Consider the following 21,672-nt stretch of genomic DNA (forward strand, 5'->3'; position numbering starts at 1 on the left):
TATAACATGATCTCCAGTACCTGTGTGTGTAACATGATACCCATGTTCCCCCAGTGTAACATGATCTCCAGCACCTGTGTGAGTGAGGACAGACGTTGGATCGCCACAGCAGACAGTGGACAGAACAGCATGGTCATCGTGTGGGACTCCTACTCATGGTAACTCGATATGATCTTCCTAATGATATGTAACTTGATAACAACATTTGTATTAAGGGTATCAGAAACACATAGGGATGATGTTTAAATGACAATAACAATTTAAAAAAATACTTGTCTTACAAACTGTACCATAAAACAAAGAAGATGTTGAACATTTCTAGAGCTGTTTTCTTCAAGTTAGACTCTGACCCTCGCTAAGAAAATATTGCTTCAGCCCAAGATGTCTTTCCCTTAGTGACGATTGTTTTGTTATTTTAAAAAGATGAACTGAAGATTCTTTTTGATTAATTCACCCAGCATCCCAGTGCAGACCCTGTTTGACCCCCATGTCGGGGGCGTGACTACCATGGCAATGACCCCTGATGCTAAGTACTTGGTGACGGTTAGCGCTGCCCAAACACAGGTGACACTTAACACTTACTTTATGTTTATGTTTACCTCCATGGAAGGGAACATGATACCCATGTATAATATAAACATATTGTATTTGCTTGGTGTTGTTGCAAATCAAGTGATCTCTCAATGTTGTTACCTCTTTGAAGTTGTCCCTAAGCAAATTTTGATTCCCGTTTCCAGACCGTAGCGATCTGGGACTGGACAACAGAGTCGGACGCGCCGATCTGCCAGGCGGAGCTTGACCCAGCGTACGGACACCAGAGCTACATCCTCTTCAACCCAGAGGACCCCACCGAGCTGGTCAGCAACTCCGAGTCACAGGTCATCTTCTTCTCATGGGTAAGTCGCAGTTCATGGGCCACAGGTCATGGGTTAGTTTAAGGTCATAGGTCACAGGTCATCTCATGGTTAAGTCATGGGTCACAGGTCATCTACTCAAGGGTAAGTCACAGGTCGTGGGTCACAGGTCATTTATTGATGGATAAGTCATGGGTCACAGGTCACCTCATGGGTATTTCACATGTCATGGGTCACAGTTCATCTTCTCATGGACATATCACAGATCATGGGTCACAGGTCATCTTCTAATTATGGCTATGTTCTAAAGCAAACTTGAATTGTAATTTGCAACACAATAATTGGACATGCCTGAATTTTCAAAAGTCAATAGAAAACAAAAGGGTCAAATACCTTGGAGTAGACTGTATTGATACTGAGTTGCAATTTTTGTAATAGGGACAAAACGCTAAAAACTTTAAAGTTGAATAAATGTTGCTCTAAGTTATCATTACTTAATGCAAAGAGTTAAGGAAGATGATGCTGACTTCTTTGTTGCTGTTACAGAAAGGAGGGAAGCTGGAGTACTACGCCCCTGAACTGGACGACAGCGTGAGTATAGACCTCGTGCTTTAACTGCAAATCTTAATTCAAACCCAAGCATTTGATTCTTGTTCTTGTTCATCCATTGTTATGGCCAATGACATAAAGTTCAGTGTGCCCGGCTGTGGCTTTTCAGTATGCTGGGTCAGATGAAAAATGATTGAACTTAAGTTTTGAAAATCTAAATCCCAAGGCCACATCAATTTAATTTCTTGGTCAACGAATGTTTTTGGTCAATTTTAGCACACAAAAAAATTATGAAAACAGAAAGCTGGGGTGAAAATTTGCACCTGACCCTGTTCACTCCCTGAAACTGTGCATCAAAGTACGAACTTTCCTCTGAGATTCTGTTTTCCTGTTGATTTTCCATGGATCCAATCTAGCATTTTTTTTTAAAATTCTGTTAACCAAGTAATTAAAATGGTGTGGTCTAATTATGAAATGACAGGTGTTGGTAAAGATTTGACTGAGGCAAACATTGAAACCTTTTGTTATTCACACATAAATGAAATGAAAAATGAATCCGTCTTGGTTTTTCCTCAGACGTTTAACCGAGCCGTCGGGCAGTACAGTCAGTCGATCTTCCAGTCCAACTTCGGCACTCGGGCCTTCACCGCCACCAGCGTGGGAAACATCGTGGTCTGGGATAGTAAGAGGCCCAGCTCGGAAGGTAGTTACATTTTCCTTCTAATTATGTCTTTCTTTAGGATATAGGAGATTCTTTTTACACAACCAGGTATTGATCTCACCTGCTGACATTTCGGTGTCTATCAGACACCTTCTTCAGAGCTTCTGACTGGAGTACTGCTTCTCACCGCTATAAGTAGCCGATGTAGGTGGCGCTTTTGCGGTGAGAAGCAGTAGAAGCTCCAGTCAGAAGCTCTGAAGAAGGTGTCTTATAGACATTGAAACGTTAGCAGGTGAGATTACCTGGTTGTGTAAAAAGAATCTCCTATATCCTATATTCTACCAACCTGATGAAATTATTTTCGGTATGTCTTTCTTTCTTTACTGTATTTCCCCTTTGTACACTTCTGTATTTCAACCAGTCCTCTTTGTCACTATCACTGTCCTTTTCCAGCAAGAGACTGCCCGGCTCTACGTTTCTACTTTCCTTTTAGTTATATCTTTACTTCTTATCTGTCTTTCTACTCTTTCAGTCTTTGTCATGCTCCCTTCCCAGCAAGAGGCCCAGCTTTTAAGGTAGTTACAGTTTCTTTCCTCCTTCTGTTCTTTCTTTACCTACTTTCTGTTTTTATTCTATGTCACTCTCACTCTCCCCCTTCACTCTTCGAAGAGGCTCAGCACTATGCAGTTGTACAAGTCAGATTATCTTCATGTTTAGGTCCTTCCCTCCTTCCTTTCTTGCTAACCTTTCTTTCCAATAAACCAATAAACCAATTTCTACCTTTCGTTCTTCTGTCTTTTGCACTCGCTCTAGTCTTTCTCCTTCCTTCCTTCCTTCCTTCCTTCCTTCCTTCCTTCCTTCCTTCCTTCCTTCCTTCCTTCCTTCCTTCCTTCCTTCCTTCCTTCCTTCCTTCCTTCCTTCCTTCCTTCCTTCCTTCCTTCCCATTCTTCTATTTCCCCCTTCTTTTTTCCTTGATTCTCTATTTCTTCTTTCCTCCCTTTTCGTTTTTCTTCCTTTTCTCTGTCTTCCTTCTATCCTATTGCTACCTTTCTGTCTGCCTCCTAAATGGCCAAAAGAAAAACCCCTAAACCTGAACTATTTTCAAATATCAAACTTCTTAATTGCTGATTTTGCTGATTTGCAGAAAACTGTTTGTTTATTTGTTTGTTTTTTGTAGCCCCTGCCAGCAGCAATGATGCCACTAAGAAGGCCCTGAAGCTGGTTAGACTGCAGGACCGAGCGATCACGGTCCTCACTACAACAGACAGGTCAGTTTCACAAGTCTGACTCTGAGATGTTAACAGTCTTTTCAGAATGGTTTATGTGGAGAAACGGGTGGAAATATGCTGAAGAAATGTGAGGAGCTTATTTTTCTGAAACCTGATTTGATATGCTCAAATTCAATAGAATATAGGAGGTTGGGAACGGTTATTAGCATGACTAATTAAGGAATCGTAAGGGCCAATTGAATTACTTACTGGGTATTGTGTTTAATCAGCTATAATTCTTCATTTCAGAACACATATGTAAAGGTTACGATTATGATATGTCCATCCTCAGTCACTTTACAGCATCTGCAGTTATGGCTAGACAGTCCTATACGAGAATGTCAAGATGGTGGTTTTTAAAAAACTCCAGGACTTGCATTTGCCTACAATTGTCTTCCATAATAAGCTGTTGTAGCAGTTACATATGAAAACTTGGCATGCATATGATGACCTTTGACTTTCACCCTTTGCCCTGACCTCTGCAGCTACATTGTGACTGGCGATGTCATGGGTCATGTGAAGTTCTACGACGATCAGCTGACAATGATCAACTGGTACAGCGAATTCGACCTTGGACCGGTCAATGCACTCTCCTTTATGTACATGCCTGAGTTCATCACCGAGTGAGTATCAAATCATGCTGGATTGTTTTCTGGGTTCCCTGGGTTACAAGAAGCAAGAGGTTTGAAAACAGGATGATTTGTGTATCTGTACGTGTGTGTATGTGTGTTCTCTTGGACATATTAAAGGAGAGTTAAGGCCAGGGGGAATATACAAAATAGAGGGCAGGGAAGAAAACTTGCATAATTGCCTTCATTCACTCCTTCAGACTTGTCTGTATGTGTTTGTGCCTGTGTGTGTGTGTGTGTGTGTGTGCGTGCCTGTGTGTGTACATTTGTATGTGAGTGTGTGAGTGCGTACATTTGTGTCTGTGTGTGCCTGTGTGTGTCTGTCTGTCTGTCTGTGTATACGTCTGTGCGTGTCTATGTTAAACATTATGGTTAAGGGGGGTATCTGCAGTCTCTGATTGTCTTATTTCATTTCTGATATTTATGTCTGTTATGAAACATTTTAGCAATCAAGGAATCAGGATTTGTCCTGTTGTCATACTTCATTATATATATATGTCACAGTACAGATTGGAATCCAGTAGGATCTGGAATTCTTTACGGATTGAAATTCCAATCTGTACTTAGTACGTCTGTACTAGTAGGATTCCAGATCCTACTGGATTTTAATCTGTACTGTGACATATATATTAGCCATATAGCATCTGTCTATGGTGCTGAAACGCGTGATGATAGTTTTTAATGGTTACCTTCAAGTTGTTGATGTTTTCCCCAACAGTGTGGCAGAGAGCAGCGATTTCCCTCCTGATGCGACCATCGCGGCCAGCAAGTTTGTTGTGAAGGACTTCATCGTTGGCACGGCAACGGCTGTCATGGGGCATGTCAGGGCGGACGGAACTATTCTGGACGTAAGGACGGGGGTGGAGGGACTCTTTTTTAGGAAGGAGGGAGGGAGGGAGAGGAAAATAGAAGAGTGTAGTGTAGGAAAATGACATTAGCAGTGGTTGTTGGGAGTGAGGGAAGGGCAAATTGATCGGAAGATGAATAAAAATACTGAGTCAGACAATGGTATGAGAAGTTGGCTGGTACAAGTTGCTGGTTGTTACCGTATCCTGTACAAGTGATGGCGGCGGGTTGCAAATCTGAAGAAAAGTTGTATGCTTTAATTTGTATCTTGAATTAAATACAGCAATAAGTTTGTCTTGTGATACTGGAAAACACCATTAGGCATTGCTCAACTGTAATGACTTTCTGACAGAAAATGGTTGCTGGTTTTTCTAATGAATTCCTACCCCCTTTTTGTGCTTCATGGCTACGCAGGAGTGTTTTTTCACTCATCAGGTAAATTCTCCAAGCACCTAGCCTAAGTACTAAAATTTGTTGTGTTTAAAATCAAATGGGTTACAAATGTACTTAGCTGACTCAAGTTTTTCCTTTGTTTAATGTTTTTACTTGCTAATTTCATTCAACCAAATGAATGCAATATTTTGCGCATGCACTAGGGATAAAAACATTGGCAATATGTTAATCATTCTCTGGTAAAATTTACATGGATGGGATGGTAGCAGCCTCTCAGTTGAGTCCTGGTTGCTATAATGTACTTGTTGTGCTTCGGGTTCCAATAACAATGTAGTTTTGGACTGGGAGACCGAGGTTCAATCCTGGAAAGGGCATCTCGGTTGGGGCTGCACCAGTCTTTCAGACGGGACGTATGATGGGGTCCCATGCTTGAGAATCGCACTCCGGCAAAATCTGGCAATATAGATTATGATCAGAGTTTCTGTTAACAGAGATTGTGATCTCTGTCAGTTCAGTCAACAATTCTAACAGTAACAGTCAGAACTTTTCAACTTCAATTCATGTCACTTTAGGTCAAAGGATTGACTTGAAACTGTAAGGATTTATATGCTATATTGGGAGACCACTCAAATACTTAATCACAATCTTTGACGACAGAGACTCCGATCACGATCTCTACCAGTATAACTGGCTACTCTAGCTCTGCTAGATAACGACGTTTAGAATATAACCAGGAGTTGAAGTGACGCTGCCTTTTGTTCCACCCTGTTCAGGTGCTTCTGCTGGAGCACGATGCGGCTGTTCACGCCATCTGCACACACCCCACAGAGTAAGTGTCATGTATGATCAAACCTGAGAAGGTTTAAATCTAATACTTTACTTACCAAGAAATATTGCAGTAATTTTATGTTTGCAGTTTTTGTATTGAGCTTGTAACATGCGGTACAACATACTTAATGCAATGACACATGTCCACACGCAGACGAGGGCCTGCATGGGGGGGTCCCGACAACACTCTACGCTAAATTCGGAGGGCCGGCTACGTAATACATGTACGCTAAATTCAGAAAGCCTCCCTACGCTCTACGCTAAATTCAGAAAAGCCTCCCTACGCTCTACGCTAAATTATGGAGTGGTTGGCAACGCTCTATGTAAAAGGGGCATGCAGGCCCTCCCAGACCAAAGTTGTGCATGGGCAGCTACTCAGACCTGCTTATCATAAACAGCACACATTGCAATGCACTGTCACTAAATGCAATGACACACATTGTCCCAACCCCAGACCAAGGCTGTGCATGGGCAGCTACTCCGGACTGCTCAAGATCTGGGACTACGAGCAGAAGGAGGTTCTCGTGTCTCGGCAGTTCGACCGCGGAAACATGATCCGATGTGTGGCCTTCGACCCCACCGGCCTGATACTGGGTGAGTCCCTAATGCTTTTTATTATAAGTAATGTCTATAGATTTCTTGATAAGTAGCGCATTGCATGATTTGAAATCACATAGTACATTCAGTATTTTTGGCCATGATTGTATATTTTTTTGCCATGGGGCAAGGTATTTTTGCAAAGATTTGCAAATTGCAAGATACGGCTATCCCCTAAACTGCACACAATTTTCAAACTGTACAACCTATAGAAAGAGCTTTGCAGGTTTTCAGTGCTGTATGATCTGGTCGTCAGTAACTGTAGCAAATGGTCACTGTGATGTGCCTTAAATGTTTATTACAACAAAGGACTATCCCCCTGGCAGCTTCCTTTAAAACTGCAAACAATACTGCATAAGAGTTGAGTGGCTTAGCACTTTTTGATTGCTTAATCTAATCTGCAATAGTTTAGCGATTTTCATCAGTAACTGTAGCAAATGGTCACTGGGATCAGTGCCTTAAATGTTTATTGCAACAAAAGACTATCCCCCTGGCAGCTTCCTTTAAAACTGCAAACAATACTGCATAGGAGTTGAGTGGCTTTTTGATTGCTATCTAATCTGCAATAGTTTAGCGATTTTCATCAGTAACTGTAGAAAATGGTCACTGTGTGATCTGCCGTGTCCGTGACAACCAGCTGCCCCTGCGTTGCCATGGCAACGGCGCACGGCTGCCGCACCCCCGTGGCGATGTGTCGGAGGAACCCGCCTGTCTGGTCAAACAGCTCCAGGCGACAGTTCCCTGCGTCCGCCACAGCGATGTTCCCCGTCGTGCCGTGCAGGCAGACCCCGCGCGGCAGAAGCAGCCTCCCTCGACCACTCCCCCTGCCCCCGAACTTGAAGGCAGACTGCCCCTTCTTGTCGAAGACCTGAAAATTTCCACTTTAAGTTATTTCATACTGTTTTACATCGTCACATTTTAAAACATTCAAGTTCTATATTTTGCAAGTTCTTGCCTGAGGGCTAATTGCAATGTGAAACAATGCACTGGAAAAGTTTACGCTCAGACCTTGTAAGTTAACAATGGTGACAAGTATCATCATTAGGCCACATCAATTTAGTTTCTTGGTTAACAGATTTTTATTTTTAATTTTAGCACACAAAAAATCATGAAAACAGGGGCCAGGGGTGAAAACTTTGTTTGTTTGAACCTTTGTTTATTGCAAAACTTGCATCTGACCGTTTTCACTCCTTGAAACTGTGTGCATCAAAGTAAGAACATTCCTCTGAGATTCTGTTTTCATGTTGTTTTTCCAATCTAGCATTTTTTTCTAAATTCTTTTTTATTTCGTTAACCAAGAAAATAAATTAGAGTGGCCTTATGTGTAATGATGTTATCATAATGTTATTTTTCAAAGTTGATGTTTGTAGGGGTTCTCCCCTTGATATTTCCTGGTAAAATGAATGAAACAAATTTAACAAACAAACCTCGATGCAGTGTCTGACGTAGTCTGAGACGAGAATGTTCCCCTCCCCGTCCACAGCGATGTGCCAGGGGTCCTTCATTCCCTGCTGCCACCCCACACTCCCCACAAGCGCCCCGTCTGGCCTGAACACTTGCACCTTTCAAAAATAAAAAAAAAGATAAGACTTACATGTAGAATTGGATCATTGTATCTTGCAGTTCTTTTTTTTTCATTTTCAGTTGACTCCATAAGATTCTCATACAGATCACAATCATATCGTTGATTAAACACTGAAAGTTGTTTTATCAAAAAAGTTTGTTCTTAGTGTCTAAAAGTAAACCAAGGACATAACGTTACGTCCTTTAAAAACATTTGGATAAGTGTGTATATTTGTACAGTCATATAAAATGATGTTATATCTGATTCGATACAGTATGTACATAAGGAGCAGTGCTTACCTCGGCGTGTATCGCCATGGAGACCAGGATGAGGTTCTTCCCGATATCCACGGCGATGCCCTTCATGTGTGGGGTGCTCTGTACCTCAAACTTGCCCAGCCTGGTGCCCTGCCTGGGGGATTCGATTTGCGTATAATTTACATTCAAGTATCAGGCAAAAAGCACAGTTGCTTATATAACGCCTTCTACTCAAAAATTATAATCATAAAACAAGAGTAAAACACAATGTCAACATATGATAAATACAACATAGGCAAAATAAAAATGAAAGTAAACAACTTGAAGACAAGCTTGAAAGTTCATCTGTGTTCAACTTGGTAGAACTCATTCTGAAACTTCCGAAAATAATAATCCGAAAACTTGTTTCAGAACTTGAAGACAAGTTGGTGATCTATCATTATGATGATTAAAATATTATCAATAATGCCTTGCCTGGTGTACTGCACAGCAAAGCTGTCCCCCACCACCCACAGCTTCCCCTCCCCGTCCATGGCCACGTCCTCCGGAAGCATCGTCTCTTCCTCCGACACGGTCGCCGCGAACTCGCGCAGAAACCCCCCCAGCAGGTCGAACACTTGCACTCGGCGGTTTCGGTGGTCGGTCACGAAAATCTCCCCGCCCTTTGTGATCGTCACACCGCTGGGCCCGTCAAACTCCCCCTGCCTCGATCCCTTCCCACCAAACGTTATCTTATGATGGTCGCCGTGGTTACCATGGTTGCCATGGTGATGTGTTGTGACAAACGTTGTACTGTTGCTAGGTGATGCAGTGATAACAGTAGAAGGTGATAGGACAGCTTCAGGTCTTGATTTGGTTGCCTCGTGATCAATGCTTTTGACAGAACTAAGAATGTCTGATGATACATGTGCATCTGATTCAGCAACTGTTGGTACTGCTTGTTCTCTGTGTCTTTTTTGGTCTGCTTGCATGTGTGCCGATGGGAGAGACTGGATTATCAGATGTCCTATTGTTGGCACCGTGGTCTCTGTGGGTTGGAAAACAACCGCCTTGGCATGTATCTGTGTAGGAATCGGTGCATCTTCAACCATATACTTTCCTACCACCTGCATCAAGCTGGCTTCACGGACAAGAAAGTCCGCCCCTTCCTGCCTGGTGCCTTGCTCAGCCATGCAGCAGGCATCAGAGAGCTCAGCTATGTCTGCCAACACTCTGTCCCTCTGGCTTTGCAATTCTCCAATGTTCCGCCTGTGCTTCTGGTCAACCTGTGATAGCAAGTTTTCCTTCTGCTCGGCGAGGTTTTGTATCATTTTGTCGTAAACGTCCACAATGCCGTCGTCTGTCTGCCGTTTTAGTTCGCTGAGGGTTTTCCTCGTCTCCCTCAGACCTCGGATAAACTTGCAGTAGGATTCCAAGAGGTCCCACCCCCTGGCAATGAACGTCTGAACTGCTGCTTCCCCTTGGAAGGCCTTCTTGAGGGTCACCATGCTGTGGTCGCCGTGGATCTCATCCAAACACTCGTTGCAAACCGGCACCTGGCACTGCCTACAGTACAGCTTGAGCTGTTCTGTCGGATGAAAGCCGCACCAGTTTCCAGAGTAGGGTCTATTCGCCGTTGCCTGGTTGCGGAACTGGTCACAGAGACTGACAATGGCTTTATGGCTGTCAGGAAGTCCAGATATCCCTTGCGATGAAATGTGCACTTGTTCAAAGCAGCTTGGGCAGCTGAAGGAAAGGTCTTTACCAACCTGTCGCTCCTCAAGACATTGCCTGCAGAAGGAGTGCTTGCCAACACAGGGCAGCTGCTTGGGACAGGTGAGTAGCCCGTGGCAGATGCCGCAGGAAATTTCTTCCTGGACGTCTTCCCAGGCTTGGAACAAAGATGCGGCGGGCCTCTCCTTGTCTTGAAGACTGCGTATGAAGCTACAGTAGGTCTCAAGAACGTCCCTTCCCTCAGTTTGTGGAGCATTGGGACAGGTGGACATGTCTTGATGAGCGGTGGAGAACGGTTGCTCTCGGTCGTGTTTGCTTGGCTCCGAGGGTGCATGATGTTATGTATGCTGAAATGTCAGCTCAGAGTGCTTCAGGCTTATACTGTAATTCTTGATGTGTTAACGGTAACTTAATCTAAATCAGTTACTTTTAAACGGTCACTTAAGTCAACTGATGAAATTTCATCATCGCAAATATTTGGTTTCTTATTTGAGACCATGATGTTTGTTCCCACTGCTTGCCCTTCACCCCGAACCGCTAAAATTACCAACGGCAATATTAAATGGATTTGCAGTGACTGGTAGAACTGGCATGTCGAAAGCTCACTGACACGCATGTGGGGTTATCAGGTCATGAAATAAACCAGAGATTTTAGACTCAGAGAAATTAGAAGATTATAGTTCCAGAGCGATCGCTTTGAAATTACAGGTCAGATTAAGCTGAAACTAACATTTAACTGTAAATCTTTTAATTTGTCGATTTTATGCTCAATGACCCCTCTGATAGTCATATATTATAGCTTTGGTATGACCCTGTATGTACCCCTAGTGTCTATCCATGCACAATGATTGGGGTGTGTAGTTATGCTTCTTTGCATGTACAAAGGGCACAATCGTCATGTGTATGCCTTGAGGGCAAAACCAATTACAGTCACCAGCTGCTCAATCTCAAAGCAGATGTTGAGAGTTCTACGAAAGGTTCAGTTAGTCTTGAAAAATACAACGTTAATAAAATGTTGCACTGGTGTCCATGAATGAATAGATCAAAACTTGACTTGCTGCATTTCCGAAGAAAATATATCCCATTTCAGAAGACAATGTATTTGCTAATAGGGTATACGTACTCAAACCATGTCTTTGAGGAGAGGCATTAAGGTTAGATGTACTAAAAAAAACAGTTACTGTACTGTAAATCACTTTTGATATTATAGCGGCAGGAAAATATTGCAGTTGGTGGAAAATGGAGTTCATGTGTATATGACTTGTACAATTTAGGTCACGGCACTTAATTTTAACAGAGGGAACAAACATTACTGTCTCAAATATTAGTGATCAAATGTTTGTGATGATGAAATTGTAGGTTTTGACTTAAAGTGACCGTTAAATCTGCTAAAATTAAGTTAAAGTTAACAAATCGAGAATTTCAGTCCTTAGCTAGTGTAGTTAGTTTCGCTGACATTTTCCTTTTAATTAGTATCTCATCTTGTGTGCTCAAAATTTTTTATGTTCACCTATATATCTATAAGATATTAGGTCACATTAACTTAAGGTATTCAAATGTATACCAGTGTAGGTATTCTCACAAATGAGTTTCCAGCCATGAACGTAAGGGCTCAAAATAGTTGGTACATGTGCACCTGTGTGCATCCAAAATTGGTGCGCCTATAGATATTTTTGTACTCTATAGGGAAACAGTTCTCTTGTACACTTAAGCATACAGAATATTCTTGAAATGTAAGAATCATAAAAAGCAACATAACCATTTGTTGTACTTTGTACTTTATTGCTTGGTTGAAATTTGAAATCTGGATATAATTACAGATTGAAGTTCTTAAGAGAGGCAGTAGCGTCAAACTTAATGTTTTGCTGATATTCAACTTTACTCTATGTGGTGCACCCAAAAATCTTTCTGTGCACCTAATGTTTGGGTTGGGCGCACCTAGTTTTTTGGTTGGGGGCACCTAGTTTTTAGGTTGGGTGCACCTAGTTTTTGGGTTGGGCCCACCTAGTTTTTGGGTTGGGTGCACCTATTTCCAAAAAAAGAATTTCAAGCCATGTACGTCATTTGTGTCCCTGAGTTTAACTCTTCAACATCACATCCTGGAAGGTACCGGCACATCCTTACATTAACAGGATATAAGTTTTAATTGCAACAAAAATTTCAATGCTGCAGACGTAATTGCTTGTCAGCTGTAGGCTGTTACATGCATAGGTGTGATGCTTGAGGCTCTCATACATACACGGGGCTGATGACTTGACACCCCATCAAAAGGACTTATTTCCTTGTGTTAATGAGCTGTCAAATTCATATGATGTGGTTTGTTAATTCATAAGTCCTATAGGGTTCTCCTTCAAATAGGTAGATATTCTTAACTGTCTCTTCTTGTGGGACAAGCCAATTTCCTAGTTGCCATGGCAACGTGACGTCTGCTACACCCACACACCAGGTATGATCTAGGCCATTCTCCAAGCAGATGTTGGGAGCCTGTCATACAAAACATGTAGCTCTCCATCCATAGCCTGGGTACCATCGGATTACTACTGGGGCTCCTACACTCACTACCCTCAAAAATCCATGTAGCAAGTGTAGGGGCCCCGGTATTGATCGGATGGCACCCAGGCTACCCATGGGTACCTAAATTATGCCAACTTGTTACCTTACATTTCCAAAGTCTCCTCACTGTGGAAGGTCCAAGACCCCCTTTCACACCCTCCCCCAGATTGGTCCCTACCTTGTGATTACCATTATAATAAAGTGAAGTCCTGGCCATGGTTAAAACCTTGCACTGAATAATCATTATTTTTCCCTCTCGTAGAATTTGTCAATTCCTCATTTGAGGTGAAGTGAGATGCTAAATCTTCAGTTATTACAATGCAGCTTCGCTACGGCTTGCTTTTGTTTTCAGCCAAGTACTACGCCGGGTCCCCCTTGCTCTTTTCGATAAGTGTTTTGCATGCAGAGGTTTGACGCTTGAGCTGTGATCGATTCCCACTCTATTTAATCAAAACTTTAACAACTGTGTTGAAGAAAAACATGGAGTCCGAGGCAAATGTTAAGATTTCAAATCCACTATCTTTAATGATTCACAAGTGCAAAGTTAGCATCCTCAGATATAGTGCTCAGTATACAAGAAAAATATCTAGCAATATCACGTTTTGTACTATACAATGCATATCTGATAAGAAAACTGTACACTATCCCAGCACAACATCTAGTATTAGGTAATACACTTTTTTACAGCCTTTCTATTCTTTACTTAGAGTACAGTTAGACCTCATTTTCTATAATTGTTAGCGGCAGAATAAAATCATGATATTCAAAACGTACCTGTCATAGTGCTCATGGTACTGATCTACCATTTTACTCCCACACAAAGGTTTTTTCTGTCCTGTAGAAAGGTTCTGGAACAGTCTTCAAGCAGTTCAGTCTATTTCCACAATTGTTGGTGGGATTTTTACTGTGCCACAGGGGGGCATTTTGGGGCTTGGCATCCTTTTATAACTATGGATTTTACGGTCACGGTTTCCCACTGAAGGCTGTTCGTCTGGAGCCTGGAGACTCGGTGTGTTTTGTACATCTCCTTGTGCAGAACCTTCCTGTAGATTTGGGGCATCTCCTGTTCCAGCTTGGTCTTCCTGTGGTTTCACACGGTTTCCCACTGCAGGCTCTTTGTCTGGAGCCGGGAGACTCGGTGTGTTTTGTCCCTCTCCAGGTTGTTCGTTTGCAGCTGGGAGACTTGGCGCGGTTTGTCCTTCTCCATGTGCAGGACCTTCCTGTAGATTTGGGGCATCTCCTGTTCCAGCGTGGTCTACCTGTGGGTTGACACAGTTTCCCCGTATCGCGGTGACGAGTGTCTGATGGAGGCCTGTCAGTTTTTGCCAGATTGCATTTCTTAACTCCGGAGTGCGGATGAGTGTTGCCATTGGGTTAATGAGTGAGTTCAGGCACATCCCCCCAAATATTCCGTTCTTAGGGCAAATACCTGGGAGACTTCTACAAAGTGCAAAGAACAGGAGTGGTAACAACCAGAAGACAAAACACACTACTACATGAATCATCACAGTCCTGGCCTTGTACACCTTTTGTTCATATTTCCTCTGTGCCTCCTCTTGTGCAGCATTGGCTGGCTGATGACCCCCCTGCCCCAGGGGGACCCCTGCCTGTTCAAGCCTTCTCTTTTCTTGTTGTCTGATTGCTACATACACACTTATATTTGTGAACATCATGACTATGCACATCAATAACAGTAAGGATGCACCAATGATGACAAATTCCAGGGGGTACCATGAAATGCAGATACCAGTGGTTAGGGTCTGCATATGGAGACAGTTCCAGCCCATACTGGGTGAGAAGGCAAGCAAGGAGCAAGCAATGCTTGAAACAGTCATAGCTACAACTGCACGCAGTTTGGCACTGTGAGCATGAATGTGGAAGTATATAGGATGCTTTACAGCAACATAGAAGTTAACAGACAATAGAGATAGAGCTGATGCTGAACTCATCTGAGAAAATATGATCAAGTTGAAAAACGTAATTAGAAAATCATACATTACACTATGTCCGCCATGGCCTACTGTGCGATACAGAAGTCCAATGCCTGCGAAAACATCAGGGAGAGCCAGATTTGCCAGGTAGAAGTAGATGGGTTTGTGGAGTTCTCTTGCTCCGATGATTCCCAAGAGCACAACAGCATTACTGATGATGATAAGACCCGTCAGCCAAAAGAAAATGTCAGTCCCTGTTCCAAAACTCACATCATGCATGGAACAGGCTTTGTTGGCTTCTGCGATGGATGCAGTGTTGTTCCGTAGATGCCACTTGAAGCAGTCCACCAACTTTGCAAACTCAGGAGCAGATGTCTCCTCGGTGAGCGTCCATGGGTCGGAGCTGTTGTTGAACATGGTGGAGCTGATTCTGGTCGTCTACAGTCTGAGGCAGGTTGTGCGATTCTTGGCGACGAACGACTCTGATGCGGTTTGCGGCTGGGTAGAAGGCAATAGCGATGATGCGGCTGCACCTGATCGCAATGGGTTTGATTTTGTTTGAGACCGCAGCACGTCACGACGGCGGTCGCTCAGTGAGACTGACGAAATGTACGTGGGCTGTTACCACAGGCAACACAGCATGTTCATTTTTCAGATATAATATTCCTGCAATGTTGAAAATGTTTCAATTCTTCTCCCATGATGAGTTGATACCTATGATATCACTGCAAACTGAATTACCTTGGCTGTTACTATGGGCAACCAGCAAACAGTAGTCGCTTGCATTGTTGTGTCCGGTGGAAGAAATTCAAAGGCTCCAAGTAAAGTAATTACTTGAGCAGCATTATGTATATTCAGAACTTTGATACCTGAGGCTCTCACATATGACCGATGGCTTAACATCCTCTCAAAAGGATTGTTTCCTTGATGTGTTGATAAGCTATCAAATCATCATACAAGGGGTGCGTGTACTTTATTCGGGGTTTTGCCCAGAAATTTGCTCGAGAAAATATTTTTTTCAAAGTTTATATGTGAACTACTTTTCGAGTCCTTAGGGTCTCTCTTTCCAATTGGCGGATACCTTGGACTGTCCGATCTAGTTTGAACAAAGTTTCATCTGATGACATATTACGGAATTTTATTCATTTTGCTTCATACTGTTGCCATGGCAACATAAGATTTGCTAATCCAACACACCAACTATTGTTTAGCACATGAAACCCTCTTAATCTAATTAAATTAGTTTGTCTCTCTTTTTTCCTATTGGACTATCTAGAATTGTCTTCACTTTATTTGCATATTTCATGAATTTATAGTTCGTGATTTAAACCTGCTTATCGACAAATCTTGCTCAGTGTCACTGATGAAAAGTAGTGGACGCTACTTGAAACGTCTGACCGTTTCCAAAATCATATCCGGTTGCTTGTTGTGACTGTGTAACTGTCATTTGACGTATCTTATTGCTTCAATATCTAACCTTTATCAACATATCAGTTTTTCCCTGGTATACAACAAATACTCCCTTATTGCCAGCCTTCTTGACAGGTTGTATGGAAGGAATCTGAAGGATCATTGAAATTGCAAGCAATTAATGTACTGCAGGGTGTCTTACATTAGTATGCTGCTTTCAAAGGGTGATTCAGGCAGCAGATATTTTGGGATTGAACGCCGAACCGTCTTTCAAGGATGTCCCTGAAACAGGGATATCCATGAAAGACCCCTTGGCAGAGGTTACTGTCGTACATCTCACGTGTACATTGTAGGTGTATGCCATTGTTACTGCACAGCATCACCAGTTGGACAAAACTTAGGGAAGCCAACATTTCCTTTCAGCAAATGCAAATTGTTTCCCTCTTTTCCCAGTCTTGAAAAGTCTTGACATTTGGTTTTGTATTGAATAACCCCTTGTATATACAACGAAGTGATTTTCTTTCACCAACGTTTCGGGGACTATCTGGGGGAATACTAAAAACAGGTAATCAAACGTTGGTTGAATATTAACACTTGGTTGTGTACAAAGAGTCTCTTTATTTAGTGACTTACCAACGGTTACCTGATGAAACTATTCACCAATGGTTTTGTATTGTATGAATAACGGCGATTTATGATATCATGAATATGGGATATATGATTGATAAAACGCTTTTTCTAAATTTTTCGCTGCACAAAAGTGCACATGCATCTAGTATTTTGAGCCCTGAATCAAATACAGTATAATCCGCTTATTTGCATAACCGATTTGTCAGTGTATTTTATGCAATAATAAGGAGTAGTCCATAAACCCTAGGGGACAAAATGAGCGGCACTGAGGGGGTTAGGTGGGTTGTAGTGGTTACCAGGATGAGACTTGAAGGAAACACACACACTTTGTGTAAAATTTACTCATTCCCAGGTTATACAAGATGTAACATTATGATATTGAATTCATAAGCATATCATCAGTTTATTTACACATGTTGAGTGCATTAAATTAAGGATGGCAAACTTAGCGAAAAATTGGCAATTCCATTCTTCTGTGTCTTGGTTTCCCTCCCCACTGTTTTTCAGCCGCTGGGTTTATATCTGGGTTTATGGACATGGACGGGAGTCACACACTCCCAGTTTCCCCAATTACAACTTACAAGGTTCATCTGGCAGGACTTACTAAAACAAACAACAGGATTCTGACACCACAGGGGGAATCTAGCTGGCAGCTCCTTGTGTTTCCATGGGCGGGGAAATTGGTCATGGATATTAGATATGTTTCCATTGGGTTTCTCATGACTTTCCTTCAGTAACACATTGGAAACATAGGAGAAACACATTCCAGTATGCCTCCACTGCACGACAGAGGTCCGTGTGTTAAGTAAAATTTAGTTTAAAAATGTCAAATCGAGAAAATACCGTATATCAATGACACGACTTTCCTCACTTCACTCAGGTGTAAATGAGTACCTAGCTCATCTAGGGTTAGGGATGTCCCTCGGATAGGACGTAAAATGGAGGTCCCGTGTTTGGGGAGAGCCACACCCTGCGCACGTTAAAGAACCCACCACACCTTTCGAAAAAGAGTAGGGGCATGCCCCGATCTGCGATGGTCCAAAAACCTACAGTCGGCCTCACATGGGTTCGCCCTTAGTAATAGCCTCCGGCTAGTTGGGCAACCCTGGCATGTACATGCTGAACCAATCAATGAATGAATAAATCAATGACGTTTTCTGGTAATAAAACATGGTTTCCCTCCCGCTGTTTTTCAGCCGCTGGGTTCATGGACGGCAGCGTGCGCGTGCTGGATGCTCTGACGTTGGACGATGAGGTCAGCGAGCCGTTCCGGTACGCTCGAGACTCCGTCACACACTGCTGCTTCTCCCACGACTCCAACTTCCTGGCCACGGCGGTAAGACAAACTCTTCTTGGTTTAAAAGTTTTCGACCAGGCTTGGACCCAGGTTATTAGCTAGCAGGGCGTCAACGCGTCTTATGGACGCCCTATACTAAGAGGTTAGATGCCCTCTTTTGCAGGGGACACCCAGAGGACACCCTGATTCCCTGCATGGAAATACATAGTATTACACAATGTATATTATGTGTTCCCCAAACACACACACTGTGACTGTTGTTTGTTCCTCATACCAGACTTTGGGACAGCATGAAAATTGATTGACATGCAACTTAGCTTCCAATTATTAATCCATAGAGAAGTCTGCCCCCCCCCCCCTCCAATTTTTGGACGCGCTGTCTGTAAATCCTAGCTAAAAGCCTGCTTGGACCTATAGTCACAGGTATAGTATTTGTGCATTGAGTATGGGCGCTGGCAGCCAGGTTCGATTCCCGGGAGCCAGGATTTGGATTTGGATTTATTGGAATTGCAACAGTGCAATACACGTGGGACACAGGCAGCTATTGCTGATGTTGTGACCCCCACACATAATGTACCCGATTTTTACACTTAATGGGTGGAGTGGGGAAAATTGTGTTAAGTGCCTTTTTTCCCAAAGGCACAAGATCGGTGGCAGCAGGAGTCATTTGAACCCGGAACCCCTTGGTTCTGAGTCAAAAATCCTGCCGTTACGCCACACGACCCCACAGGAGACCGTACTGCTCGCTTTGTGCGTTCCATTGGTTCCAGGCACTGTGAGTAAAGTGTGGCACAGGGATATTGAACTAATCTAAAATTAGAATCTAAAAAAGAAAAGGGGGAGTATAGTTTCTGTACAATAACAGTGGGGTTCAAGCGTCACTTACTGACCAGTCTAACTAGTCCGTACCTTTGGCTTTGTGGTAGGTGCATTTGGTTTGTGCGCTGGTTTGTCAATTTTGATTTCAATGTTCTGTGAATCTGATTCTGTGCTGTCTTACCCCAGGGCGGAGACTTCTTATTAGTTAGTCAAGTTTTGGACAAGAACTGTATAAGGGCGGCCGGGCCGGGCCCGGCCACTTAAATTGTAGAGACCTCAGTACCTACGATTCTTCAAAATGCATTCGGGGTTCGAGTGAGTGAGTGAGTTTCAAAGTGGTGGAATACAGGATTTATGTAACCCGGCGGATTAGTGTTAATGGAGGTTACAAACTAAGTATTATTCTCAATTTCAATCTTAAGTATGTTCTATGCATCTGATTATCTCCATGAAAAATGGAGATATTGTTTTGGGTGTGTCTGTCTGTGTGTGTGTATGTGTGTATGTTTGTGTTTCCGCACCACTCCACTAGTCCAGTCAGCATAACTCAAGAACCTCTTGATGGATTACAATGATATTTGGTATGTGGGCGGGTGTTGTAAAGCCGAAATTTAAGGTCAATTTTGGGCCACCTGGTATGTGACCTTGGTACTGCAGCAGAGCTTCAATTTTTCTGTACTGTTTTCCCCCAGGACGCAGACTTCACAGTGTCCGTGTTCCGGACGGGGAGGGGTCAGGAGGAGGAGGCCTGGGTCTACCTGGGTCGCCACCGTGCCCACTACAAACTCATCGAGTCCCTCATGTTCGGCATGGAACTGGACACCAACCAACCCAGGCTGCTCTCCCTGGGCAGGGACAGGGTCATGGTGAGTACACCCACGGGCACGGTTATACTGGGTTCACACAACAGGGACAGGGTCATGGTGAGTACATCCACGTGGGCTATGCTGGGTTCACACAACAGGGACAGGGTCATGGTGAGTACACCCACGTGCATGGTTATACTGGGTTCACACAGTAGGGATAGGGTCATGGGGAGTATACCTACATGGGTTATACAATTTTGTCAGCCTGAGAGCAGTTTTGTTGGTTGCCATGTACGTAATCTGTAGTGTTGGCCATTGGACACAAACATTGAGTGTTATTAGTACTACTCTGTCACCCCAGGTCAAATACAACCTTGTGAATGGTACAGAATAGTACAGAAGGATGGTTTAGGTATAAACTTGGTTGTGCATGCACAAAGAAATTTTGTTATCCAAATATTTTCTTAAAGTCTCCCTACTCTTTTCATAATTTCCTTTGAAGGTTGAGTACGACCTTGGGAACAGCGGGAAGGACGACCTTCGTCTGCTGAGCCAGGACCGCATCGAGCAGTCGGCGGTCCCGTCCTGCATGGCCTGGTACCCGCCCGTCACTAAGGAGAGCTTCATCGTGACCGCCAACAGTCAGTACAAGCTCAAGCTGTACAACACCACCACCAAGATGTGCCGCAAGACACTGCTCGGGCCCACCTACGGAGCTCCCGTGCAGAAGTGGGTTCCTTTTTTCTTTGTTTTACATAAGGCCACACCAATCTAATTTCTTGGTCAACGGATTTTTATTTTCCCCAAAAAAATTTTTTTGATTTTTTTTTTCTAAATTTTTTTTTTAAAATAAAAATTCCGTGAACCAAGAAATGAAATTGGTGTGGCCTGTCTCCATGACCCGTCCCTCCGTCCCAGGACGGAAATTTACTCGCTGGGACAGAAAAAAAATTCAGCCGTCCTTCAAAAAAATTCGAACTCGTTGTATTTTTGTAAGCTTAAACTGACAGATTTAACAAGGAAAATCAACAAAATATGGGTAATCCCAAACAATGAATGGGACAGAAAAATATCCAAAGCTAGAGACAGAACTGACATTAGGCCACACCAACCAAGATGTGCCGCAAGACACTGCTGGGGCCTACTTACGGAGCTCCTGTGCAGAAGTGGGTTTCTTTGTTTGTTTCACATGAGACCATGTGATTTGTCACACCTTACTTTTGCACATCTGACTGCAACGAATCTTTTTATATCAGGGTTTCAGTTCTCCCGACCACCGGCTCACCCATCGAGTACCGACACCTGGCCTACATCACCACCGACAAGGTAGGCTTATGCTCTCCACATGACCTTGGCTTTGGTACATGACCTTGAACCTTGAACCCTGTCCCCCAGACCTCTGCCCTTTCCCCTCAGATCTGCAGACTTGATTTTGGCCTGACCCAATTTTCATAAAGATTTATTCCCTTTAGTAGCTATTGAATTGATCTATCGATGTTAACCAAGCTGATCCACCAATATCAGTCACAGAGATCTGTCAATATTAGATAGGTTGATTTGTTGATATCAACCAGGTTGCTCTATCAATATTAACTAGGTCGGTTTGTTGATATTGACCAGATTGTTTGGTTCATTGACATCAACTAAGTTTGTTGATATCAACCAGGTTGGTTAGTTGATATTAACTAAGTTTGTTTATATCAACCAGGTTGATAAGTTGATATTAACTAAGTTTGTTTAATATATCAACCAGTTTGATTAGTTGATATCAACTAAGTTTGTTAATATTAACCAGGTCAGTTAGTTGTTATTGACTAAGTTTGTTAATATTTTTTACATTACCCAGGTCGGTCTGCACATCCTGCCTGCTGACGGGAACCCCCACAAGGCCATGGCGCTGATTGCTCACCCGACGGGCGTGGCAAACCTGGCCTGTTCCTACGACGGGAAGTACGTTTTCACGGCTGGCGGTGAGGACTGCACAGCGCACATGTGGAGCGTCAGCCTCAAGTAAGTACAGGGAGAGAACGAGGGAGGGAAAGAGAGAGGGAGGGAAAGAGGGAGGGA

The 21,672-nt window shown here is 43.1% G+C and overlaps 1 protein-coding gene across 1 annotated transcript in view; it reads left to right on the forward strand.

Moving 5' to 3' along the window:
• Positions 1-21,672, forward strand: part of LOC136423691 (cilia- and flagella-associated protein 251-like) — a 30,613-nt gene that overhangs the window by 4,062 nt on the left and 4,879 nt on the right. The window contains exons 7-21 of the mRNA XM_066411974.1: positions 55-158; positions 459-564; positions 738-896; positions 1,401-1,445; positions 1,980-2,106; positions 3,242-3,332; positions 3,818-3,955; positions 4,680-4,809; positions 5,974-6,029; positions 6,483-6,622; positions 17,880-18,019; positions 19,492-19,665; positions 20,108-20,334; positions 20,862-20,931; positions 21,452-21,615. Of these exons, the coding sequence (XP_066268071.1) occupies positions 55-158; positions 459-564; positions 738-896; positions 1,401-1,445; positions 1,980-2,106; positions 3,242-3,332; positions 3,818-3,955; positions 4,680-4,809; positions 5,974-6,029; positions 6,483-6,622; positions 17,880-18,019; positions 19,492-19,665; positions 20,108-20,334; positions 20,862-20,931; positions 21,452-21,615 (1,871 nt within the window). The remainder of the gene's footprint in view (positions 1-54; positions 159-458; positions 565-737; positions 897-1,400; positions 1,446-1,979; positions 2,107-3,241; positions 3,333-3,817; positions 3,956-4,679; positions 4,810-5,973; positions 6,030-6,482; positions 6,623-17,879; positions 18,020-19,491; positions 19,666-20,107; positions 20,335-20,861; positions 20,932-21,451; positions 21,616-21,672) is intronic.

The sequence above is a fragment of the Branchiostoma lanceolatum genome, chromosome 1 (genome assembly GCF_035083965.1).
Source record: "Branchiostoma lanceolatum isolate klBraLanc5 chromosome 1, klBraLanc5.hap2, whole genome shotgun sequence".
NCBI lineage: Eukaryota > Metazoa > Chordata > Leptocardii > Amphioxiformes > Branchiostomatidae > Branchiostoma > Branchiostoma lanceolatum.